This window comes from Rhamphochromis sp. 'chilingali' (genome assembly GCF_963969265.1).
Source record: "Rhamphochromis sp. 'chilingali' genome assembly, chromosome: 21".
Lineage (NCBI taxonomy): Eukaryota > Metazoa > Chordata > Actinopteri > Cichliformes > Cichlidae > Rhamphochromis > Rhamphochromis sp. 'chilingali'.
This window is the reverse complement of record NC_137949.1, coordinates 3,164,543-3,191,580: the sequence shown is the minus strand read 5'-3', so window position 1 is coordinate 3,191,580 and position 27,038 is coordinate 3,164,543. Positions and strand designations below refer to the sequence as shown.

Here is a 27,038-nt window from a genome sequence, read left to right as displayed (position 1 = left end):
CTTATATAGTGCTTTTCTACTCTTAGCACTCAAAGACTTTTACACAACTCATTCACCCATTTGCACAAGCACTTTCTTCTATGCTCTCTAACATTCACATGCATTTATTTCCGATGGCTGCACCGGAGAGCAACATGGGGTAAGCATCTTGCCCAAGCAGACAGGGATCGAACCATAACCCTTCCAATTAAGTAGGTGACCTGCTCTACCACCTGAGCTGCAGCCACCCTGTGTTAACTCTATGCTATCAGCCTAATCTTCTTCTGTGTAATGGGGACATTGTGAGTGACTTTCCTGTAAAGCTGCAGAATTTAAGCCTCTGTCTGTTTAGCGTTACCAACTCACATTAAGTCATCTCTCCATTGCTTTTACAGCTTTTTCTGTCTGATTTGACCCCCAAATAGGGCTGGGCGATATGACCCAAAATTCATATCTCGATATTTTTTAGCTGGATGGCGATATAAGATATATATCTCGACTTTTTTTTTTAAGCCATAAAGTAAGAACAAAAAGAGAGTTCTTAGTCAAAACTGTGTCCCAGATGTCACACAGGCACTTTTATTAACATATAGCACAGATGTACATGAAAAATTACTCAAAATTAAATTATGAGAATTCATTAAATAATAATGCTCCATAAATAAAAGAAAACAAGGTTGTTTTTGTGCTAAACAAAGAGCTCACAATTGTGCAGTCAAAATATAAACTAAAAGACTCTGAGCGTAATAACAGAGACAGATTTCACAGCTGCTCTGTTCCCAAGTTTTACTGTGTGACTGATAGCCTGGAGTTTGAAATCCGCTTCATAACCACCTCTTACAGGTGCCATTTATGGTCCTTATACACACACAATACGGTAATATTACGTTGATGCACAGTACGTATCACTCCGCGAAGCTCCTCGGTAGCCGTAATGCGCCGACAATCTATCAAGCGGTGCAGCTCCGTAGCTTACCAAAGTCGTACTCAAACATTTTTGACAGATTGCTGAGCGCCGTGTACCACATAAAATCGGTTCGCGGCCATCAAGCACAACCAGAATTCATACATAAGGCGCGCTATCAACTTTTGAGAGAATGAAAGGATTTTAGGGTTAGCGCTGTTAGCTCGTTAGCATGTTTAGCTCGTTAGCACGTTGACGCCGTCCAGCCCCACGCATGGGGCGATGCGCAGTAACTCGTTAACGGAGATTTGCCGTGTCCGTCTTGTCGCTGCCTGCACGTGAAGCGATGGGGGAGGAGGGGGAGTTGTCTTCAGTGAAGGCGAGGCGGAGTAACGTTGCGTAGAGACAAAAGTGGACGAAAGAGAGGCAAACTTGCGGCTCCACAACTATAATTATAACGTAACATATACTATATCGATATAAAGGATATTGTCACATCTTATATCTCGTATAAAAATATATCGATATGTTTTAAAAACTCGATATATCGCCCAGCTCTACCCCCAAATATGTTATTTTATTGTTCAGCTTAGGGCGCTCTGCAGAAACATTGAGAAAGGATTAAGCCAATGGCTATGGTAGGAAAGAGTGTGCGAGTTATTGCTTAATTTCTTTCTCTCACTTTTTTATTTTTATAAATGCGTTCTTGTTTATATGCCTGCTGTCCCCTAAGGCATAAAAGTCCTTAAGCACAACGAAAGGAGATTTTGGTGCCAAGCTAGCCTTTTGCAGACGAATGAAACCCAAACGTTGGAATATGAAAACAGCTTAATAAAAGCTGGCAGCCTCGTTATTCGCGGCGAGCGGTTCTTGAACTTATTTCAGAGGGCAAAGCTACAACAACAAAGATTAGGCTTGTTCCTGCAGAAGCGATAATAACCACATTCTTCAGAGAAGCAGGACTCACCTCAGAGTCCATGCCTTGCATTTCATTCTTCTCCAGCTGAAACTGCACAAAGTCATCAATGACGTGGAAAAGCTCTGGCGAGATGGCCTTGAAGTACTTGTGATAATCGTATTTAACAGCCAGAGAGGCAAAGATGGTGTTGTTGACGAGCGCTGAGCGCAGGTCGGTCAGTACTCCAGGAGAGTGCTGCCGTGGGTCTTCGTAAAGGTGCTTTGTTATGAGGTAGTCTAGAATTGCATCGCCAAGAAACTCCAGCCGCTGGTAACAATCTAAGAAAAAGTGAAAGAAGCACAGATTTGTCAACTGGAGATGCACAACTAAGAATGAAGGACAAAGTCAGTAAAGCATAAGGTTTACTGACCTGTAATGGTGTTATAATGGTAGGAAGCGTGAGTGAAGGCTTGCAGGAGATAAGCCTTGTTCTTAAAAGTGTAGTTGATCTTTTTTTCAAAGTTCTCAAAGCCAGATATGAGGTGGTTGAGAGTTCGTTCTGCATCTGGATGGTCCAGCATGCAGCGGGGTGGGATCTTGAGCCAGCCGTAACACAGGTCTGCGACTTGAGTATGAGTGTGAACCTGTGCCGCTGCTCCAGTCGGTGGACCTCTCTCCAATGGTAAAACCTGTTGTCGTTTTATTAAAAAATAATAATAATAATAGGAGAGAGAGAGAGTTTTGCCTTGCATTCTTTAAAACGTTACTTTCAAACAGTGCCATGTCTGTAAAGCTTGGGTCCTTCCAGATTTGAGCTGATGCAAGTACTCGGTCCATAATTCTCAATATTTTATGCATCACAAAAATTAACATCATTAACATCACTGCAATGTTTTCCTGAACAATGCATGTCGCCACTCAAACTCCATAAACTCCATGTTAGGACGCAGGGGGAGGAGCTTGCTTAACTTTGCGATCGCCTAACTGGCATGTTCAGTAACTGACATGTATCTGAATTATTTATAATTAATATAAAAATATTATCAAATATAATTAACTATTTATTTGAACTGAGTCAGGAACATATAAGACCAAAAGTGAAGCGTGTTGCAAAGCTGAGGCCAACAGCAAAACAATGAACAGTAATAAAAAGTTTGTTCTGAAAGCTGGTAAAGTACATCCAAATCAGTATTATAATTCATGTATTAAGTTCAGGCCCAGGTTTAGTTTTTTTCTATAGTTATTAAATAACACAGTAACAAAGTATTTGCCACTTTCCACTGTTACAAAAGTGAAATCTAAATTTGAAGAAGCCACTTTCATCTGTGGTTTTCACTTTGGACTACTCAGGTTCTCTGCAAATGCTAAACAAGCCTGAAAGAACAAACAGGCAAAGGAAAAAGTGCATTCTCCAAAATCGGGGAACTCTTTTATAGATGTTATAATAAAAAACTTAGGGAGAAGCAGTGGCAGGAAATATTCCACATCATGTTTATGCTCATCAAAAGGACATGTGGTTTTATTAGGATTCTCAATTGATTCATTTTTGTGCGTGTTCATTTGTTTCTGCATTGCGATGCATTCCGAGCTCACCTTGAGGCCCAGTGAACACAGGAACATTTGTGCAGCTCTCTCTCCACAGCTGGTCAGGTAGCAACCTAGCAGAGCCTCGACACAGTCAGCGATGCTCTTGTCTGCGATGCACTGCTCTGTATGCAGGTCGTAGGATATGGACTGCTTACCGAGCTCAGTGCCACAGTTCTCTTCCGATGGATTCCAAAAGCCTACCACAAAGTCATCCTCCTCACCGGCCTTGCTGGGGTCCAGGTAGCACATTGCATCCCACGAGCTGTAGTCAAACTCCTCAGGTGAGGGCCCACTGGGCACCTGCTCTGTGGGGTAATGAGCTGCGGTTGGATGGGAGGGCTTCTTGGGGGTCTTCCAATCATACGGAGATTCCATAGCTGGTGAGGAGCCTGAAGCTGGAGTAAGATTGGGAGGGAAGCCACTCAACGAGATCTTCTTCCCAAATGCTCCAGATCCCAGCAACATGTTGTCAATGAAGCGGATGTGCTCCTTGTAATACTCAAGATCATCCTCCATGTTCACTTCATCTTTTGGCTCATCTTTCAGCATCAACTCGCCATCTTCATCTACATCCTCGCCCTCGTCATCATCCTCATCATATTCGTGTCCAGATCGCCCGTTAGCCAAAAGCTCCTCTTTGGCCTGCATGAGGAAAAAAAAAAAGTCAATATAGTCCAAAAATCAATAGTTCATATTTCTATAGTATAATCACTGAAGTCTCTTCAGCACAAATTACTTTCTCCTGGGAGTAATTAAGTAATGTACTGCATTAGGTTTAACAAAATTGTTCTGTGTCATGTATGTAATACGTTACCTTTTTAAAAATAATAACTCCAACACTGATCACACAACAAAGAGAAGAAACGCCTCCAACGCACACAAACATTTGAGCACACAGCTCATTAGCATGAATGTAATCTCATTGATATGCTGTGGAGCCAATGAGAATTGATAAGGAATCAAATCGATAACCAATAACAATAACGTAATCAGGTCTGCTGAAGCAGGTTTCCAGAGGCAAAATTAATCAAAATGCAACTTTAAGTATGTGAGCTGTCATTCATAGCCTACAGTTTAATGTGTGTTTAGTGAAGTATGCATATATAGACTACACATTGACATTAACAGACGATATGTCCTAAGCATTATCAAAAAACATAACTAAACTCTTAATAAAAGTCTAATTGTGCACAGCGACTGTGTCTTGCTCCATTTTGTGAGTGTTTCTGTAAAAACACAGAGGAGACTGCTATCTGAACTAAATTAGAAAATGAGCCTGTCTCAGTGTTTTACTGCTTTTTATTGTTAAGCATTAGTTTTATTGCAATTTATTTCTGTTTTACATTTTCCTGCAGTTATTTCTGGGACAGTATATCATTCAACACAAACACAGTATCGCAGGCCTGTTTTCAGCACTCTGGATATTTCCTGCATTCACACAGCATTAGTCCATCTCGTTTGTTATGCCACTTTTAAGCACTGTTGATGCACATAATGTGCCTAATTAAAATCATGTGGGGCACCAGGTTACTTTCAGTTCAGCATAAAGTTGAATTTGTCTTTGGCCTGTTCTCTTAGCAACAGACTTTCATAGATTATTGGTACAATCTGGAGCAAAGGCTATACAGCATTGTGTAATTTCCCACCTCCATATGTGGATGATGAAAAGGGATGCCAGGGATGAAAAGTATATAGAAAGCTAGCACCACACGAACCATGAACAAACTGTCAGGTGAACATCTAATTTTATGGTATGTATCATCATCATCACTTCAAAAATAGATCTCCTTAAAATGTTCAATGACTGGATGTTTGGGCATATGGTTTGATTCACTGAAGGTTATTATCTAAAAGGAAAAGATTTTAGTCTTTTCTGTTTTAGGTTGTTCCTTTTTAGCTCACATCTGACCATTAACTGTGTTTTATTTCAAGCCGTTTTTCCCAAGTGGTGTATAAAAGAGTGTGTCGAAGGATTTTGGTTTTTAACCTTCATTATGAAAAACATTATCTGAGCTCCAGGAGTTCAGATGAGAGTTCAGACCTGTTCGACATGCAAGCACACAATCTCACCACGAGTTGCAAAACACGGAGAAAGTCTGCCCTCTACTGGCCCGTCATCGTCATTACATGAAACAACCTTTGGAAACTCCTCAGCGAACACACCGATCGACTACCACACAACAAAGAGAAAAAAACAGAGCGTATAAAGCTGCAGTAATCCACTGACCTCCTCTGAATTCATTCTGTCGGTGCTGCTCTTGTCCTGGTTGACCACATATCCAGGAGGCAGCCAGTTAACTGGAGGGTCGAAGATGGACACCACCATTCTGCTAGGAAGCCCTTTCTTCTTTCCCAGACGGTACAGGTTACAGTTGCTCACCTGGACATCAGGCAGAGTGTGAGTAACACAATGAAGTCATCTTGTCTTAATGGACACTGTGACATCAGCCAAGCCAGGACACAGTGCAAAGATGAGTTCTTAAACAGGTTTGCAGCTGTTCCCAAATGACACTAATCAACAGACCAAATGCTAATGCATCCAAGTCATTTTGTGTCATTTGCCTTGTTGTAGACAGCGATGAAAGTGTGTACATCTTCAGCCGGGCTGCATTCCATTATATACTGTTACTGTGTACACACATGCACGGCCTGTACCTTACTACTGCCACACGGTTCAGAGAAATAACATGCGTCTCACCTTCTTGCTGCGCATGTAGCTGAGACGTCCTTCGTGAGCATCAGGGTAGGTACAGAACAGGTATGTAGTGATGGCATGCTTCAGGAAAGAGTCACCGAGCATCTCCAGCCGCTCCAGGTTGAAGCCGTCGCTGGCATTAGACAAGGTCAGGGCCTGCAGGATGAGACCGGGGTTGGGCCCCAAGCTCTTGGGTGAGTTTGCTGCGTGGGATCCATGCTGGGGACGAGCACAGACATCAGAAGGTGCTGTGAGAGTGTTGGGACTCGTGGCTGCTCGGCTGCAGACTGAGGTAGCTTTTTTTGTGTGGTCTGAAGTCCTCCCCGATGTACATTCATCACTAGGCTGTGGAGGACTGGAGTTGGGCTTCTTCAAGGTGTGAGGGGGCTGCACAAGAACTGAGGTAGTGCTTTGTACTGATTTGGAGCTCTGCAGCCCAGCAAAGCTGAGCTGGGAGCATTGGCAATTGTCACATTGGGGAAGGTGCTCATTTTGGTTGCCATCGTCACAGCTAGCAAAGAAGGCAGTGCCATTAGTTAGGTTCCTGGTGCAGGGGGCTTCTTCAGAATCTAAAGCTTTGAAGTCCTCCTGCTCAGACATGGAAGAGTGCTCACCACTGGGAAGCATTAGGGAACTGGGATCAGGGCTTATAGTCTCTTGGTGCTTACAGTGACTGGCACCTTCCTCGCTGCAGGACTCAGGGCAGGATATGAAGGTTTTGCTGTCAATAGACCTTTTCCAGCCGAAGTCCAGGTTTGGATATCTGCCACATACAGAGCATCTACATGTTAGCGTGTGCACACACACACAAGTTGTTCACAAACAACAAATCCTAAAAGAGAAGATTTGGTTTTCTTAACTAAGATCAGACATTAACACTAACTCATCAAGTCCCAATGGGACACTTTGGTCTGGCCATTCTTGTGGATGTTACTTTGACATGTGCCACCCACATCAGCATTCTAACAACTTTATCATGCAATCAACTCGTTTTACTGTGCAATAGGAAAAAATGTGCAATTTTGAGGACACCAACATTTATATAGTCCTTTCCTAGTCTAATAAGTCAAAAGGCTTTACAATCTAACCAACAGTCACCCATTTTCTACACTTGCACTCCAATGAACAGTTTTAATTGTGTTTGTGTATGAATCTTTTGGAAAGTGTGACGCAGAAATCTGTTATTCTATTGTGTATGTAACAGCAACCTGAAGTCAGGGGGGAGGGTCTGGACTCCCACTCCGGCCTCACTAGCTGTCTGAGCTCTGAGCTCCTCAGCAGTCAACAGGCAGTGTAGGCGGTAAAGAATGCTGGGCAGACACACTGCTTTTCTCCACAGGGAGGCTGGAATAGGGTGGATGGCACACAGTTCTGGGACCAGGATCTGACAAACACAAAGCACATGAGACTGGGATTGTCGGAATAAACAGCAACTCACAACAAGACTTCGTCTCTGGCACTCACTGGTCTAATAATTCCTGAAAGCTAACAGATCACCATCAACCCTGTCCACACACATGATCATGCCATATTAAATAATGCATCTTTGAGAATAGTATTCTTTGATATAATAGGTTATAGAAATCAGTAATAATAATAATCATCATCATCATCAATCCATCCTCTTTTCCAGTTCAAATTCACAGTAGGGCTGGAGCCAGAGAGACGAGCGTTTACCCCACAGCCAATTCAGAACCAGTATCTGGACTGTGGGAGGAACCCCGAGCACCCGGACACAGACACAGGGAGAACATGCCCACTTCTACACAGAAAGACTCCAGCTGACCAGTGGATGGAAACAGGACCACTGTACTAACCAGCAGTAAAGTGATATCTAGAAACGTTCTTTAAAAACACACAAAAATGAAATATGAGCATGTCCCATGTTCCTTTACACACAAAATTATACTAGGTTTCCTACACTGATGGATATCTCCTCACCCTACAATCTAACAGAGGCAGCGAGTACCTGTTTGTTCTGTAAACTCTCCCACTTGGCCTTCCTCTTCTCTGCACTGCTGAGTGGCAGGGCTTTGCCCTTCTGGTTTAGGTGTCGAGGGGTTAACAGGTTCAGTCTGCGATGGGACAAGAGAGTTGGAAAGCCTGGTCACCATAGTGAACATTTAAATTTATATATATACGCATAGTATCAAACAAGCACCCCCCCCAGGTTTGCCTTTTTCCTCCTGACCTTTATTCCACACTTCTGTGGATTACATATTGACAGTTCTCATAAAAGCTAGCATGTAAGCATATTCACACTTGGAAATTGCATTAATCTGTTTATTGCCTTTCATGAAATAACCAGTACAGACTCCACTCTTGGCTATAACATTATTATTCAGGAAGGGAGGTACTTCCTAAAAATAAAAATTGCTCCAATTCCTAACAACACAATATTTATGCAAAGCCAAGTGGAATCGCATATCTGCTTCTGTGCTTTTCTGTGTTTTCTCACATGCCTGAGAAAACTGTCCTTGTCCACATAATTATGAACCTGGCTCCAGATTTGGTGCCACTGACCTGGAGGAGGTGTGGTCTACATCCAGGAGCGGCTGGTTAAGGTTTGACAAGTCCAGGTTGTACTTTGTTTTGTAGTACTCAGCGAAAGTCTCATACTCTGGCGAAGGAAACTTGCTGAGTGGTGTCAGGTCTGCGTACACATCAGCGACATAGAAGCGATGAGGCTGGTCGAAGTTGCGATACCTGGAAAGTAGCAGCGAGGCGATTATCACGTCGTTTGGCTCAGCGTATACTTCATACAGCTGACACGTTCACACAAAATCAATCCAGTACAGACATGTGCCGCTCCACTACCTTGGAATGATGACAGCATCCTGGTAGTCCTCCAGCTTAAAGGTGAAGGGGTTCTGCTTTGTGTACTGAGTAGTAGGAATGCCAGTGCGGGCCTCAGACTTCTCAATGCCTTCCATAAACTTAAAATCCATATCTAGTGTGTTGGAGTCTCCAACTGAAGAAGCCAAAGGAGAGAAGGAAAGATGGTTAACGAACATTTTAACACAGGTGGAAATGAATTTACAAACTGAACTGAGCACTCACCAACATTCAGAGGTAGAACACAGTAAGCAGAGTCAGCCATTGTGGGCATGAACTCCAGTGCAGGTTTCTCCAGGCGGAGAATATGGGAGAAAATGTACTGGTGGAGACGAGTGATGAGGTCGAGCTGGGCAGTGGTGAGCGTGAAGCCAGATTTCTGCAACTCGATGGAGATGGTCACCTCACCAGAGCGAGTGTACACCGGGAAATGGGGAATCTGGATCAAAGCAAAGCTGCTCGTTTTCACATGTATAACACGTCTACAGAATAAATGCTGAAGAATATTGTGAAGCACTGAGGTACTCAAATGTGCCGAAGCAACGTACTCGAGGTATGGGTTTGGCAGTCAGTATGCCGAAGCACCTGGTGGTGTCCTCTGGCGGGTAGAGCTTTCTTCTACGGAAATTGAGCTCATCAGGGAGGGGAGTGGTGAGCACCATCCCAATCACATACAGGTAGTAGCTCTGCTCCGGTACTGCATAACAGTCACACAGACACTCCGGTATCTGGAGATGGCAGAAACGGGACACACGATTTTTGCACAGTACTGTATGCTCATTGAGTCAGCCCTCATGTTTCTCTATCCGGGTTTGCCTTTACTGCACTGGCAGTGCGTTTGGGATGAAAACTCATTCAACATTAACCAGTAACATGTTTTCCATATGGTAGTGCACTGCGGATCAAAATATGACTGTACTTTTCTTGCATTCGTAATTCCTTCAATCATAATTCCAACCACACTGGATGAAGTGCACCGTTCAGATACCGTTCACCTGCTGATTATTTTTTCTAGGCCTGCTACTTGTGTTGACCTCCACTTGTCCAGTTTCCTTCCTTTTTTAAAGGTCACCATGTCATATTTTGGCAAGTTTACAGTTTGCTAAACTAAAGCAAATAGTGTGCTTTAGCAACAGGCTGCTAGTAAAGCATTTAAAGATACAATGTAAAAATGAGTCTTTGCTAATGTAAAAGTCAGTGTTAAATGGCTTAACTTGGCTCTGAAAATGTCAGGCACTGAAACTGGACTGATAAGTACGAAAGCAGCCAGCATCTAAGGTGTTTCACAGTTTTTCTTTAAAGAAGTCTGGAGTACTACTGCTAAAGCCTACTTTAGAGGAAGCAGAATACAAAGAAATGAGGGGAGCACAGTGCTGTATATGCCAACACATTTACTTACTGGTGCGATATAGCAAGGTTCTGCCAATCCAGAGAGTCAGTGATGAGTTTGGATACAGCCAGTTGACCCCCCCCCCATCCCCCCATATCACCTCAGATTTTTGCAGCTGAATTACTTCAAAAACAGTCTGTAAACTGGTTCAGCCGTGCCCTCCCTGCATCAAATGCCTGCCTGTAATGAGCATGACGTACAGCTTTGGGGTAGCACTGCCTTCTCTTCGTAGAACCAGGCCGGCCTGGGACACTGGTCTCCTCCTCATCGTGAAGATCAAGCTCCTCCTCGTATTTTACCGTCTCCTTTCCCACGGGCATCAGGTGATCATCCAGTTCACCTTAGAAGGAAGAGGCAAAAGATGAAGCAATGAAGACAAAAATAACAAGATTAGTCTGCAAGATTGTTATTGTGGTTTTACCTATTTTGTGGAGTTTCTCACAGCATACTAGTGCAACTGCCTTCTCTGCCACTCTTGCACAATTCATCACTGGACCCTGTAGGTGCAAGTCAAAATATCAATCATCCTTTAGAAATATAAAAGGAGCACATCAAAATGTTTACACTGGCAATTTTGAAAACTATAACAGCCTTCCTTACCTTGACAGGAACTCGCAGAGGGGAGTTTATAGGCAAGTAGAGAGTGGACTGGAAACATCCATCCCCCATCTCCACGGTTTTACATTTTGGTGCTAGGTGTGTGAATGGGTCGCTGGGCAGCCGAGCACAATACCTGAACACCAGGGCAGAAAGACCTTTTCAAATATTTATGGCAATATTTTGATAGATACAGAGCTCTGCTGGTTCTTTCTCACATCTCAAAGTGCTTTACTGTTTTTTGCCACTTGTACCCAGGAATCATGAATGAAACACACACACCTCGAGGAAACTCACACTGGCACAGAGACAACATGCAAACACTTCATCTCTTTATTACAAACTTAGTGCTGATGCGATGGCGATTGGACTGTGTGTCTGACACTTTCACTGGATTGGGAACCCTGTACTGTCTTCAGCTATACTGACACGTAAAATGATGAGTGAGAGAAAAAGAAGCAGCAGTATCATGTATATGTTGGCTCCATGCAAGCAGAAACCGTGGGCAGCAGTTCACATGGATTTAAAGTGACAAACAAAAAGAGGCTGTTTGGAGCAACCGGCAGTCTCGATCAATAACAAAGTATTTGAGCTGGAAAGAAAAACATTCTGAAAATCAGAAACCACACCTGTTAATGTGACCGATGGCCGTGTTGATGGTGACTCGAGGACCTCCATCCTCAGACCGCAGGACATAGGGTGGTAGAATGTTGTCATCATCCATCACCTGTTCCACTTCAAACTCACTCACCTCCACTGACTTGGAGCACTTATTCCTTAAGATCTGTTTGAGAGAAAATTAGGTCATTTGGCCCCTAAGCCAACAGACTAAGCATCTCAGTCTTGTCAGATAAAGAGAAAACATTACTTTTTCTATGGCCTTGTAGGTACTGAGATCTTCTTCAAAGGCTTTGGTCCTCCCAGTGTCAGCCAGCATGATGTAGTTGGAGACAGGTGCCCGAGCTCGCCCTTTGGACTGGACGTAGGACCTGTACTCTGTAGGCAAGTCAAACCGCACCACCAAGTTACACTTTGGAATATCTACGCCTTCCTCGACGATGCTGGTGGCAATCAGAAGGTTAGTTTCATGAGCCCGGAATTTGCGAAGAACCTGTCAGAGAAGGAAAAGGGGTCCTGAGTTCAGGAAGTGATAACAACAAAACAACCAAGAATTTAGCACGGTATCCACACATCTCTCCATCGTTCATTTTCAAAATCCAAGTTTTCTTTTATATTCAGCACAATTTCTTCCTGTAGTTATCTTATCAGATTCAGTGGCAGCGTCTGAACCCGGTGACCAGGTGCACAACATTTGCGAAAAGCACCTGACCGAGAAAAGTCTAGAAAGAGAAAGTGTTGTTGCCATGGTGCTCACTGTGCACACAACCACAAGTGCTAGCTCACAGGATTAGAGAAAACCATTAAATAACTCCAAACACATTTTTAAGACCTGTTCCAAGGTCCTCACAGGTCAGTGGGGTCAGAATGACTCTTTAGAAATAGTTACACTTGACTTTTCACAGAGTGCCACACCACTCAGAAGCTAATATGGAGAGAGTGTGATGGCTGACATCCCCAAGTTATCTCTCACTTACCTCCTCTTGCTTCCTGAACTCCACCTCCATTTGTTTGTTGCGTGCCTGGTTCTTGCCAATGCTGTGGCCAGTGATGAAGTTGCTACTTATATAAGCAAGCTCTGGGTCCTGCTTCCCTGCCTCCTTGATAAGACTGGAGAACAGAAAGAGTGTCAGTGATAACTCACCAAGGACAAAAACATGCAGCCAGTCAAACAACAGACGCCATCTTTCCAAACTTTTATGATTTATCACCAACTACCTGCTGCACTGACGATTTAGAGGGCGCGTTCATTCTCACCACATGCCTCTATCACTCAGCCACCAAAGTAAGAACAGAAAGGGTATTTTGGTACCTTAAGATGTAAACTCAATGGCTCTAAACACCGGGGATTTTTTTAAAATCCCAAAGCTACGATCATTAAGCTAGCCAGTGTATCTTATTTTGCCTCACTGTTACTGCTTTAAAAATACTTCTTTTTTTTTTTTAAACACCTCGAAAAATTGTAAAAACGCAGACGAATTTTATATGATATCATCCATTTAGGTCCACTAATTACAGACTATGACAGGCAGATTAACCACGAGTCAGTGCTCTCTCCTGCTGGTATTACTCCAGTTTCCTTCTGATGTCTGCAGCACTGACTGACTGACACACACGAAATAACACCAGTCTCTAAGCTGAAGCAATTATTCCTTGAAGTCCTTACCGATTGAGGACAACAGCTGTATAACGCCTCTCCACAAAGATGATTCCACACAGGATATTTGTGAATGGAGAGGGAAAGTTAGCTTCAGGCCTCTCTTTGGCTTCCACCTCTTCATCCTCATCTTCATCCTCAGAGTCGCTCCAGGACACATAGTTGTCCTGGTTGCGGTTGTTGTACCACTCCACACTTTCAAACTGCTGCCGCTCAAACGGCTTGTATTCGTGCAGGATCTCAAGCAGCCGTAGGACCTTTGGCGTGACAAACTTGAGGTCCAGGCAGGCGGGGGAGAAATGCTCCTCACAGAGAGCGTGCACTTTGCGCAGAATAGTGTCCGTGAAGAGTAGAAATTTGCGGCTGAGTTCCTCCTGCTCGTGTTTGATGTACTTCTGTAGCTCGCGCACCATGATGCCTGCTGCCTTATCTGCACACCAGGGCCCCAGCACCTGCAGTACGGCCCGGCAGTCATTGAGGACCTGGACGGGAAGGGCACAGTATAAACAACAAGTTCACAGAGTAGGCTGTTCTACAGCTCACCTTTCTACTTGTAATTTTAGAATCTTTTCTGGGGACATTTTTCCATCATCATGGCTGGATAGCCACCAGTAAAAATCCCCCAAATAAGCATGGCAAATTACAAAATCTTCTCAAGTATACCCAGTATACCACATTATGACTGTTTCAGCAACCTCCCTTATATTGATAATAAAATTATTATTCCTTATCCAGGGATGATGACCATTATTCTCTCACTGATGAATTCAAAAATACTGGCAGTTGTACCCTTCAGCCTTCTAGTATGGTATCAATTTTGGCATGGTGACGACAATACCACAACATTTTATGGCTGAGAGGTAAAAAGTGCGGCGAAGAATCCACTAATGGTGCTGAAATCATAATAGCTGCTGACTGCATCGGCCCGATGAGTAGTTACATTTCTCGGGAGGCGCACGTCCACTTATGTCTTAGATTTAGTGCTGAAGCATAATTCAGGCATTACATCGATGGTTAATGCTCAGGGATCAGAAAATGCATAAAGCAACAGCCTGATGAGTCCAACACATGGGTGTACAGTAAGGTTGGGCATGGACGTATATATCGACTATCACCGACAGGCTGAGGCTTTCACCCATCGTTTTTACAAGAGCAATTTATTTATTTATTTATTTGCCCATGAGTAAGTTTTCTAATAATGTTGGTTGAAGCTAAGAGAAGCAGTCAACGAAAAAAATAATGACACTATTTTAACAGCATCCTCTTCTAGCTGCAAACAAATGCAGCAATTCATTTACTCAAACTCATAACAGTAAAAAAGAAAGGCAGTAGCCTACGTTCAGAAAAAAATTAAAAACATTTTATTTAAATTAAGAAAAAACCCACAATGGTGAGGAGGGAAACAAAGAGAAACTGCCTTCTTTTTTCCACTATAACCGTGTTTACAGGCCGTTCCAGTGTTTGTCTGACTTACACACTCGACCAAACAACAAATATAAAATTAAACCAAAAGTAAGTTAAAAATAAATTTTAAAAAAGTTAAAAAAAAAAAAAAAAAGGCCAACGTAATGTACAGTCTTCTGTGCAAGTTGGCGCATCTCAATTAAATAAATAAATGAATATTCCAAAAACTATATTAATCCTGAAAGAAAGAAGAAAAGAAGGTAAAATATTCCCTCCAAACAAAACAAATTCTGAATGCGCAAATCAGTCTGTGTACGATTACATTGGTCACCCATCAAAAACTGACCTGCGTGACTATCGCCGGTTATTGGACTGATGGTTGTTGGTTGGAAAATTTTGACATATCGCCCAACCTTCGTGTACAAATATACAAAACCTGCAAAAACGATGCTGGTCTTTTCTGCGGTTAGTGAGAGGCACAGAAACCACCTCCAGAGTATGATCAAGTAAATAACCGTAGGATAAATAAAACTGAGATGAAGAAACACTAAATTTTAAAAAGGCAGAAAACCTTTGGAACTCTGACCTGTTTGGAGATGAATGTGGGATCACGGTCCTCCTTGACCACAGATATGTTGCAGTCATTCAGGAAGTGAAGAGCTTCATTGAGTTCAGCCTGCAAACGGGAGGAGAGGCCACTCTTGTCCACGTAGGAACCGCAGTCCAACACCACTTCTCTTGGCTGAGAGGCGTATCTAAAACAAGACCCTGTATTGTGAGCATTTCACTGCCACCATTACTGGTTTTCAGTCTAGTTTCACATGTGTCACATACAATGGTGTGAAAAAGTGTTTGCCCTCTTCCTGATTTCCTATATTTTGGTACGTTTGTCACATTTAAATGTTTCACATCATCAAACAATTTTAAATATTAAAACAAACACAAGTAAACACAAAATTTAGTTTCTAAATTAAGCTGTTTACCATTAAAGGAGAAAAAAAATCCAAACTTACATGGCCCTGTGTGAAAAACTGAATGCCCCCTAAACCTAATAACTGGTTGGGCCACCGTTAGGAGCAACAAATGCAATCAAGCATTTGCCATTGGAGGAATTTTGACCCACTCATGTTTGCAGAATTGTTGTAATTTAGCCATATTGGAGGGTTTTTGAGCATGAACCACTTTTTTAAGGCAATGCGTCCCAAACGGATTCATGTCAAGACTTTGACCTGGCCACTCCAAAGTCTACATTTTGTTCTTCTTAAGCCATTCGGAGGTGGACTTGCTGGAGTGCTTTGGATCATTGTCCTGCTGCAGAACCCAAGTGCTTGAGGTCACAAACAGATGATTGGACATTCTCCTTCAAGGTGTTTTGGTAGACAGCAGGTTCCACTTACCAAGTCTTCCAGGTCGTGAGGCAGCAAAACACCCGTTCCTATTTAGCGCTTTTCTACTCTGAGCACACGTGTACATTCACACCAGCAGTTTTTTCTGTGCTGTTCCTAACTGCTTTCTGTCTAAGTGGTTTTTAAGCAGCTCACTGAGCATTTGTCAACAAGCAATCTGTATGAACCATTTCAGTCTGCTTTTAGACCAAATCACTCCACAGAAACAGCTTTAGTCAAAGTGGTAAATGATCTGCTGGTAAATGCAGACAATGATCGCACTTCAGTTTTATTACTGCTGGATCCAAGTGCTGCGTTTGACACTGTGGATCACTGCATTTTATTGGATAGGCTTGAACATTTTATTGGAATTACAGGAAATGTTTTATCATGGCTGAGATCTTACCTGCTTGGGAGGTCTCAGACTGTTAGTTTCAAAAATGATCTCTCTGAGACCTGTGCAGTGAGGCATGGGGTCCCTCAGGGCTCCGTACTTGGACCATTGCTGTTTTCTATGTACCTGCTGCCTCTTGGTGTTCTTTTACATTCTTTTAATGTAACCTTTCATTGTTACGCTGATGACCTGCAGCTTTATGTTCCTTTAACCATTGGAAATTGTGCTGAAGTCTCTAAACTAGAATGCTGTTTATCTGCAATTAAGGGCTGGTTATTGGATAATTTCTTGCTCCTAAATACTGATAAGACAGAGTTGATGGTCATTGGGCCACACAAATTTCAGCACTTGTCCCAAAATTTCATCTTGAAAATTGATGACAGTGTCATAAATTGCAGGAACAAGGTAAAAACTTGGGCGTGTGGTTCGACATGGTGCTCTCCTTCGAATCTCATGTAAAAGAGATAACAAAGACCGCCTTTTATCATTTGAGGAACATTGCCAGAATCAGACAAGTTTTGTCAAGCGACACTGCGGAGGTTCTTGTCCATGCATTTGTGTCTTCCCGCATTGATTATTGTAATGCTCTTCTTTCTGGCCTACCAAAGAAAAGTTTTAGAGGTCTACAGATGGTGCAAAATGCAGCTGCTCGCATTTTAACAAGAACTGGAAATTTGAGTACATTACCCCGGTTCTGAGATCTCTGCATTGGCTACCTTGTCAGGTTCGAGCAGATTTTAAGGTCCTGCTGCTCACCTACAAGGCTTTAAACGGATTGGCACCGTCATACCTCTCCGACCTTTTAGACCTTTATGTTCCATCTCGTGCTCTACGATCTCAGGACTCTGGCCTTCTAAAAGTTCCTAGAGCCAGAAAAAAGACAATTGGAGAGCTTTTTCTTTTCGTGCCCCGTTTCTGTGGAACAACCTCCCTCAAGATATTCAGCAGGCATGCTCTGTGGAGGTTTTTAAAACTAAGTTGAAGACACATTTGTTCACCTTATCCTACATGTCTTAATTATATGGCTTTTAGTTTTTAAATTTTTATTGTTTTTAACTTGTATTGTGTCTCTTACCTGTATTGCTATGTATCACTTTTATTTCATTTATCCCTTTAGTTGTACAGCACTTTATTTGAAAGCGCTTTATAAATAAAGTTATTACTATTATTACTATTAACAACAACATTCACACGCATTCCGATGCATCCATCGGAGGGCAAACATGGGGTTAGTATCTTGCCCAAGGATATTTGGCATGCAGACTGAAATCGAACCACCTACCACCCGGATAGTAGGTGACCTGCTCTACCACCTGAGCTACAGCCACCCCACAAAGCTACAGGGGTTCAGATATTGACTCAGGTGGTGACTCCAGGGTGTCTGGAGTCATGAACACTGACCTTAACTGAGCCAAATGAGGCCTGCAGTCCTTTGGTTGTTGCTGTGGGGTCTTTTGTGACCTCTTGGATGAGTCTTTGCTGCATTCTTGTAATTTTAGTCGGTTCACCACTGTTCCATGTTTTCATTACTTGTGATGGGGTCCCACAGCTTTAGAAATGGCTTTTACAACCTTTTCCAGACAGAGATCTCAATTACTTTGTTTCTCATTTGTTCTGATGAAATATTGGATCACGGCATGATGTCTGGCTTTTGAGGATCTTTTAGTCTACTCCACTTTGTCAGGCAGGTCTAATTTAAGTGATTTGTTGATTGAGAACAGGTGTGGCAGTAATTAGGCCTGACTGTGGCTAGAGAAATTGAACTCTGCTTTCCAAAGATGCGATACACCACAGTTAATTTACATTATAATGAAGGAGTGGGGGTTTGAATTTTTCCCCCCTTAATAAACATCTTCATTTAGAAACTGCATTTTGTGTTTACTTGTGTTATCTTTGTGTCTACTATTTAAATATCGGGAAGGGCGCAAACACTTTCTCACACTATTATAAATAGGGATGGGAATTGATAAGAAATTAGCGATTCCAAATCCATTGTCGATATCGCTTATCGATTAGATTCCTTATCGATTCCCATTGGCTTCACAGAGTCAGCATCATCTCTACGCAGCATATCAATGACAATATATTCATGCAAATTAATTACATGCTGTGTGGTCAAATTTTCCATCTTCGTTGTGATCAGTGTTGGAGTCATTATTGAAAAAGTAAAAAAGGTATTACACAGAACACTTAAAAGTAATGCAGTACATTACTTAATTACACCCTAATGAGTACATATGTGATTTTTCTCTTAGTATTTCAGTTTAGACACAAAACAAAGATGAAAACCAGCACAAAGACACTTCAAAGTGATGGTCACAGTGATTCTACTGTGGAAACACGAACTGGTAGAAACGGAGGCTGCAGCCTGACTGCTCATTAGTTTGTTACCTGTTGAAGTTCAGCAGCAGCTGGCTTCACCAAAATAAAAATAAAAATAAAAGTAACATCTATATTCAGGTTATAGACCACTCCACTATTTTCCTCCTCTCACATGTGAACTGAAATCAGCTGATTGTAGTGAGAGCTCAAGAACCGATAGGCACTAACAATTCCAAGCAACTGGACAACTGGGAACCAGTTCTTGTAGAGAACCCGATTCCCATCCCTAATTAGAACCCTAACCCTATTTTTTGTTTTAAAAACAAAACACAAACAAACAAACAACAAAAAACAGACACACAGTAGCAGCAGTAGGGGTGGGTTTTTATAATCAATTCATCGATTAAAATAGATTCTGTCTTGGATAATGTGAAAATCGATTCATTAAAATCCTGAATCGATTTTTTAATATAAATTTATTTTGCCCGAAACGGCAGAATCTCAGGTGAAACCTCACAAATTTTCAACAACCACCAAACAGCTAAAACGGTAAATGAGAGCAGGAACACGACTTCTGCACAAAGACGTAAACACAAAGCGCGGACCTGCGGATCAGAATCAGTGAGATGTCGCCTTTCTCACCCGACGGCACGGACACGGACACGGTCGGGGCTGAAAGCCGACAGCTCGCTGATTCTGATGTTTCGGCGGGTCCGCGCTTTGTTTTCACGCCCTTTTACGCTGATTCTAAAGCTGTAAGTTTTATCTCTCTCCAAACAATATTGACTGAACCAGCAGCAAAAGAAGATCCAAACTATGCTTCACATAAACATCGTCATGAATTCCTTCTTACTTTTGCTGTTTTGCTTCCACCACGATAAAAATCACACTTCATGCACAGCCCTCTCTCTGTACTTCAAGAACAGTTTCCCGTCTAAAAATCTGTTTTCTGCATTATTCGCTTGCTTGTTACGCACAAGTCTACTGTTGTTTACAGGCTGTCGGCCGCTGCTTTTTTTCCCCTTTTACTTACTTCCGAAAAGAAAACCTAATTTCTGCCGTTCAATACTGAACAAATTTAAACTTTTTAAAATTATGCAACATGCAATACGCTTAGCTGTGTCTCTAATAAAACCGCTGTAATGTCAGAGGTAACGTTCATATGTTGATTAATGGTTTTCTTTCGTTTTTGATGTACTGCAGAATATTTTTATAAAATCCCAGGCCAGGAAAACCACCTTCATGTTTTTCTGTGTTTTATCTTCAGCTACTTTGACACAAAGACATCTGCTGTGATGCTCACACCTTTGATAAAGTCTTGCGTGTGTCAGCTTCCTTTTAATAGATACAAAAATATGTAAATGTACTGATCTGAATTATAATATTTCTGACTCAAAATTTCCCAGATTCAAATCGAATTGAATCGGTATCGAATCGATTCTAGAAATCAGTGACAAAACCCAGTCCTACACAGCAGTATAAACCTGCAAGTGGCTAGTCGAAGCAAATTTTTGCTGAACCTCATGCTCACCCCAGCGCCTGCTATGTGAGCGCCTTAAGCCGAGGAAAGTGTCAAATGCACGCAGTTATAAGGCTTACCTGTCCAGGACCACAAGATCAGTAGCAGTCTCAGCATTGCTCTTAAGGATTCTTTCCAGATTCTGAATCTTCTGCTCCAGTTCTGATGGGTCACACTTTCCATTCAGAATGGAAGCCGTGAGACCAAGGATACGAGGAGTGCAGGAGCAGCCCTCAAACAGCTGCACACACAGAGGACAACCAGGTCACCCACAATGATTTTGCATGATTCTCTGCCACTATTACAATAAACGTAATCCCATTTCCTTAAAGACTACAATCTCACCTTCATTATCTGACAGTAAGGGTGGTCTGTGATGGCCAGGTGGCAGTCATCAAACACCACCAAGTTGATTTTCGACAATGGTAAGATTTTATTCCTCAGAACATGAAGGAATATGTGGCAAGTCATGACCAGCACCTTACAGAAAGTGACAAGGACAATGGAATAGATTATTACCAACAGTGAGTACAGGATATCTAACTATCAGATATACATCTCTATTTTTCTCTCTCTCCTGCTCTCCTTCCTTGGATGTGTATTTGGTGCCATGTATGTAATGTAAATTGTCCACAGCCAAATCTGAACAGTCACCAAACAAAACAAAAACATCTGCAATCACCCTTGCACTCACGATCTAATGACACAATTATCACCCTGTCCCAAGCAGACCCCAGTGAAATCACAGACAAAGTACACTGGAGGATTTAGAGTCCCCCTGAAGCATGAAGGGAAACAGAGTGCTGGGCTTACCATGCCCAATAAGTCAGTGTTTAAAGGTATGAAAAAAGAAATGCAAGTACAGATATTATTTTTATTATGACAAAGTAATGGTGTTTCTGAGAAAAACACTGGCATCAGACAATATTTGCTTAACTGGATGCTGTTGGCTTATTATGTGAATGTGATGACATTCAGGAACAACAATGACCAAAGTTTAACTTCCATCTGTGTTTAAATGGGACCCAGTCTCATATTGTGTACATTCAAAGTGAGTACACTGAAAGAAGCTAAAACAATTAGTTTGTATAAATGTGTTAAAAGGGTGAAAAAAAGATGAACAATCTGACATATTATTGTATCCAACCAGTATTGCCCTTCATACAGTTTGTTTTACTCTCCAAGTCTGTGTGTAAAGGAAGACAAACTTGTAAGAGCATCCCAGCATGCAACTAGCATCAGCTTAAGCACACCTGATTTTCTATTATCTGTCGACTCCACCGTTGGTCAGTCCATGCTAAGGTCTCCTCCAGATCTGTATACTCTCCCACACTGAGGTCAGAGTGAGTCCTGACTGCAGCTGCTTGCTGAACTACAGAAGCAGCTGTGGAGCACAGAGCAGAGATACAGAATGACACACAGACAAAAATCAAGCACAATGTCACACCAGCTGAATCCGAATAAACAACAAGTTCACAGACATTTCTGGCACAGGTACCTGTGTTCACTAGAAAAACAGTCCTCTTTGCATTTTCTTGGTAAGGTCCACGTATTTGGTGGGAGAGCTCTTTTGTTAGAAGTACTGCAATGAAGGTCTTCCCTGAGCCAGTATTCAAGCAGACGATGGTATTGCGTTCAAGAGCTGCTTCAAGAAGTTCAACCTGTGGAGGCAGTTTCACATTTAGAGACAGCAAGCCCATAGCAGAACTAGGGACACAGTGACAAAGCACAGTGCTTTTTAAAACTACTGGGGATCACTGATCACTAAGGCTGGGCAGTTCATCAAAAATGATTCAAAACCAACATCCAGAACACTCTGATTAGTGTGATCTAGCACTATTTATAACTTAAATTCTGTTAATACTTCTACCACTAAAATATACTAAGGTGTGTGATGGAATAATTGAATGTTCACATGTCATAGTCCTGAACCTTTTTTTCCTCTGCTTTTTGAGCCATAAGCAATCAGCAAGTATTACTCAGGAAAAGGACTCCAGCATTATGAGTTAGACTGATAACCAGTATGTGGAACTGGTATACATATGTGGACACCCCCCACCGCCCCCCAAAAGAAAACAAAAACAAAAAAAACACCTTGGTATAAAAACAGGGTGAAAGACATCTACTACAAAAGTAGTAGATGTCTTTTAAAATTAGAGTACTGGATTACTTATGACAATTACAGGTCAATATACACATCTCAAAATCCTGAGGAATGACTACACAAGCAAACTACGATATTGTACGCTTTCTTTATCATTAATGTCCCTATATAAGTGTGTTACTTTTTTGTTTTTTTTATTGTTTTAGGGTTGTTTTTTTTAAATAAGCCATCAAACTGCAAAGACTTACAGATAAAAAAAAAAGTCTATATGGCAAAATATGGCACATTCAAATGACAATTCTGAGTCCTCACTTTCCCTTGTTAATTACAAAACAAAGGTGTTAGTTTCATTGCTTTCCATTGACAGGTTTGTGCAATTAAGTGGCCGTTCGGTAACTTGTCCTAGTCCTGTGGCTGTACCTCTGCTAAGGTCACTGAATGCCTGCTTTGCCGCTTATGCTACTTGTTCAGTTTTTTTGCTACTGGTAGAAAGATGTATGATACTTGGAGCACACTTTCATAGGATTGTGCTTTGTACAACATCAGTGATGTCTGCCTCCATATCTTCAGAAGAGCTGAGCTTTGCTCCTGACAGCAAATGTGGTCGTTTGCCTTCCATGCTCATCCTGTGCTCCGGACATTGCTCAGAAGACCACAGAGTAAAGACTAAAGATAGAGTTGACTGCACTAGAGCCATAGGAGCCCTTCTTTTTTTTTTATTATTTCGTCTAATCAGTTAAAACAAACATAATAATAAGACACACAGGAAATCAGCAGTAATAAATGATCACTCAAATGCTCATGAATTGTAGCCTTCTTGCCTGATATTTTCTAGGTGTATAAATGTTATCATGAATAGCCTCCTGCTGCCATGGAAGACCAAAGAAAGGCCCCATGGGTGAGGTGGCAGGAGTAACAAGCTGTAGGCCAGCCATGCTTCAAACTGGTGGAGGTGAGGGGGCTAAGGCTCCTCCAGTCGTCCACTTTATCTCATTTCGTCATCCTCTTCTTTTCAACAGTTCACTGGCAGTGGACATGAAAAGATTTTGTTAGGGTGCTGCAAATGACAGACATAACATTAGGGTGTTTTAAGGTATAAACAAGTTAAATTTAAGACTTAAGAATGGCTAAGTATATGTTGGAAAATGCAAAAATAAATAAATACTTACTGATAACAGAGACACATGGGCTAGGCAGACAAATGTTAATCTGGGCTTCATGATAAAATATATCTTCAGCTCCTAATGCTTCCCCACATTTGGCTCAAAACAGACCTGAGAAATCAGAACATTGTTATGATCATGTATTTCAAACATAGCTCAGTCAATAAGATTCAAGTAATCTATAAATGAGAATCATTTATTCTGATCCATCAATCAACTACTTTTCAACACATCTTAAACCTGAAATCGTCACCAGACCACCTGACGCTTGCCTGAAGGCTGTTCAGCCCTGGCAGCTATAACCATTCCCAGCAGTCAGCTTGGTGCAGCAAGCATTTCTTGCTGTAAATGAAGCAGTTCACATTTGCTTGCAATTTAAAAGATTACAACCTGACACAACAGGCCTGAAGTGAGGTCTTTCACATACACAAATCTAGTAAGTGTTTGAAATTAAAGCAGACCACACTGGTAACGCAAATACTGGAAGCCTTAACATTTCATATACAAGATGTCAACATGCAGGTAGAAAAAAAAAAGGTGAAAGAAAGAAAGAAAGAAAGAAAGAAAGAAAGAAAGAAAGAAAGAAAGAAAGAAAGAAAGAAAAGCTCAAATTCTGTAGCATTTATAAACCAAGTGTGGACCTCTGTGTGGCTTATCATGGGACAAAGTCCACCTCAAAAATGGCCACACAGATGTAAACACACAGGTGCATGGTGCTAACTGTTTGGATCACAAAATTGAGGAAGCTAATGTGTTAACCTGCTTACATCTACACAAAAATGAAAAATTTATAATAAAAATGTAAACAATATATCACTGGGTACCTGGAAACCGTATTGACTTTTTTTTACGTTCTGAAACCGACTGCAACTTGTGATGACTAAATGGTTGCCCAGAGTTTGAGTGTGGCACACTCACAACCACTCCTGATCGCAAGGCGATTGCACAGGTTGCCTGATAAGAGGCATTTTTTCTAAAGTAGACTGACAGCAGTCACTCGCAGAGAGAGATTGTTGAAGCAAATAATTGCTAAGTTATCAAAGGGGACAGACTGCCAACATGTTGTCATCAGTCTGAATGAGTCTTTGTCAATGACCAACGCCAGTGTCACAAATGATTTAGCAGACTGACTTTATCTTGTGGGAAGTTTTAGCAGCAGTTTAGGCGTGCTTGACAATCTCATTTTGTCAAAAAACAGAATATAGTAAAAAATATAATTTGCCGTTGAAAAGGTGGTGGTAAATCACAAAACATCTTTTTCTTCTGATTATCCACTTCAGGGTTGCGGTGGACTGAAGCCTATCCCAGCTGCCTTAGGGCAAGAGGTGGCTGAACATGTCGCCAATCACAGCTATGGGCAATTTAGAATCACCAGTTAACCCAACCCCACTAACTGCAAGTCTTTGGATGGTGGGAGGAGAGCCAACGCAGACTCTGCACAGTAAGGCCAGATGGTGAATTTGAACCAGGACTCTTGTTGTGAGCCACAGTGCTAACCGCCATGCTGTCCCAGTTTCATCATTAGTTGATCAAATTGAAGTCCACCTCCCAGGTTCTATATTACGTTAAATTGTTACATTAAATCCAAGGCCGAACTCTGGCATTTCTCCACTTGTCAGCAAGTGGCAAAGAGCACAATGTGTGTTGGATGGCTAGTTAGCAGCTAAATGTCACATTTCCACCGAACACCTTCAGACAACCAGTCGAGCTGATGCACACGAACTCGACATTAAATTAGTTTGAGTAAACATTTGAATACTGGTGATTTAAAAACATGTACTAGAAGAAAACGAGAACTTTAAAGTCCCTGGCCTGAGAACTGCTATAAAAGTACAACGATAGCTACTGCTAAGTGTGCCATATTACAAAAAATAACTTATTTACGTAATGCTGCCTTACACTATGATGTAAAGAACCAAACGTCTCTAAGAACCCGTTAGCATTGTACAAAGCGTTGCCGATTGAGCAGAGACTTGTACAATTGCAATGAAAACCTTTTCACAGCGGCCAAAACAGTAAGTGAACGTAGCATGCCTAGCACACGATAAATGAAAGACTGGGCCTGTGTATTGCGGCGGTAAATGGCCTGGCTGTGTGTTTTTCCTCGCATTGTCCCTGAGCTACAGGCGAATCTGACCCATGGCTTCACTTGAAATTTACAGCGTTAAATGTAGTGCAACATCTGTACGGTTACTGCGGCCACCATGCACCATCATCATGTCAGCCAGCTAGCTAACAGCTAGCGAGGCCAAACACCACAGCAGTATTTTACAAAGAAGAAACAAGCAACTCGACTATAAACTCACCACTGGATGCTTTTCTGATTATCACCTCGATTAGCTTAAACTCATTCGTTGAATATTTTAAGTGCCATTTACTCTCGTCCCGATTTGGTAGCTACTCGTCCACGGGGGACCACTTCCTTTTACCTGGGCCTCTGCTACGACAAAACATTCACGTAAGCTACGCAACCGCTAGTCAAAGAGTGGCGCACCAGTCTACTAACACGAACCAGAATAGCAGTCCCCGTACCGAGCACGAAGTGTGGAGGTCCCCCTCCGACCATCTCAGACAGGAAACCACTAACGGATTTAACTAGACCAAAGCAACACTGAACACCTGTGACACTGAACCTGACGCTGCCCAGTTTACAGGTTATTAATATTTCATTCTGCAGTTGGATTAATCGTTACTACTATTTAGACTATAAATAAATTGTTCTCCCACTAGGAGCTCAGTCTGAGTGGAGTTTTTTTTCTCCTCCTCTTACCTCATGTAGTGTATTTTCGTTGTTTTTTTCTTATCAGCCTACCTTCTGACATGTCTGCCCAATGTGATGTTGGTCAGAAGGTTCCTTTGTGAGTGCGCATGCGCCATTAGCGTGCTGCCTGCTGTAACCCCTAATTTCCCTCGGGATGAATAAAGTATTCTGATTCTGATTCTGAAATAGGTCTGTGTGAAATGTAAGTGAAAACAGGATGCAATGACAGCATTCAGACAAGCAGAAGCCTGGCTACTGGTTTCTTTTAACAAAACCCTGACAGCAAACGTCACCAAATGCTGTGTTCTCGATTCTTACCTGATATAGCATCAAACTGTTGCTTTCACATCTTAACAAATGTTTTCAGTGGGTGAAAAGTACCATAACTTCTCTGCTTCTGAGCCATACCAATGGATGTTAAATAAAAGTAACATTAAAAAAATCTATCATTGAGGATTTGCTGTTTGTTTGTTTGTTCTGGGTTTTTTGTGAAAACAGTGATAGTAATATCAAAATTAAGAAAAGCAATGGGAAGGGAAGGGACATATAGGGTTTTGGAGCGTGATGTCACGAGAGGGGGCGTGACCAGGTTTTTTGGTCGAGTCGCCATGTTAGTAGGCCAAACAAAGCGAACGTGCTGTGTTGTCGGTTGCAACGTTAGTGGTCAATAAAGAGATGCTGTAAAGCGTGTTCATGTAAACATCGTCGGGTTTGCCGTGATACGTTTACAATGGGACTTGTAACATAAACAAAATACACTTCAGCTAAATACTTCTAATTTATTTTACCAAACAACGAGGAGCCGCACTATAAGGACTAAAGAGCC

The 27,038-nt window shown here is 41.9% G+C and overlaps 1 protein-coding gene across 2 annotated transcripts in view; it reads right to left on the bottom strand.

Moving 5' to 3' along the window:
- The window catches only part of dicer1 (dicer 1, ribonuclease type III), a 33,164-nt gene extending 6,868 nt beyond the window's left edge, over positions 1–26,296 (bottom strand). Inside the window, exons 1-26 of one of the 2 annotated variants that reach the window (XM_080871709.1) lie at positions 26,222–26,296; positions 23,458–23,562; positions 23,110–23,311; positions 21,683–21,845; positions 21,438–21,568; positions 20,530–20,664; positions 20,265–20,425; positions 15,151–15,319; positions 13,170–13,642; positions 12,481–12,613; positions 11,754–11,996; positions 11,515–11,669; positions 10,889–11,021; positions 10,710–10,785; positions 10,489–10,628; positions 9,447–9,626; positions 9,124–9,337; positions 8,881–9,034; positions 8,587–8,769; positions 8,033–8,138; positions 7,272–7,447; positions 6,067–6,826; positions 5,596–5,748; positions 3,375–4,010; positions 2,212–2,470; positions 1,851–2,119 (exon numbers count right to left, since the gene is read on the bottom strand). In XM_080871709.1, coding sequence (XP_080727835.1) covers positions 1,851–2,119; positions 2,212–2,470; positions 3,375–4,010; positions 5,596–5,748; positions 6,067–6,826; positions 7,272–7,447; positions 8,033–8,138; positions 8,587–8,769; positions 8,881–9,034; positions 9,124–9,337; positions 9,447–9,626; positions 10,489–10,628; positions 10,710–10,785; positions 10,889–11,021; positions 11,515–11,669; positions 11,754–11,996; positions 12,481–12,613; positions 13,170–13,642; positions 15,151–15,319; positions 20,265–20,425; positions 20,530–20,664; positions 21,438–21,568; positions 21,683–21,845; positions 23,110–23,223 — 5,316 coding nt within the window. In that variant the 5' untranslated portion in view covers positions 23,224–23,311; positions 23,458–23,562; positions 26,222–26,296. Of the gene's footprint in view, positions 1–1,850; positions 2,120–2,211; positions 2,471–3,374; positions 4,011–5,595; positions 5,749–6,066; positions 6,827–7,271; positions 7,448–8,032; positions 8,139–8,586; positions 8,770–8,880; positions 9,035–9,123; positions 9,338–9,446; positions 9,627–10,488; positions 10,629–10,709; positions 10,786–10,888; positions 11,022–11,514; positions 11,670–11,753; positions 11,997–12,480; positions 12,614–13,169; positions 13,643–15,150; positions 15,320–20,264; positions 20,426–20,529; positions 20,665–21,437; positions 21,569–21,682; positions 21,846–23,109; positions 23,312–23,457; positions 23,563–25,757; positions 26,125–26,221 lie in introns of those variants that run through there. The other variant, XM_080871708.1, reaches the window with a different exon arrangement.
- Positions 26,297–27,038: the final 742 nt, after the last annotated feature.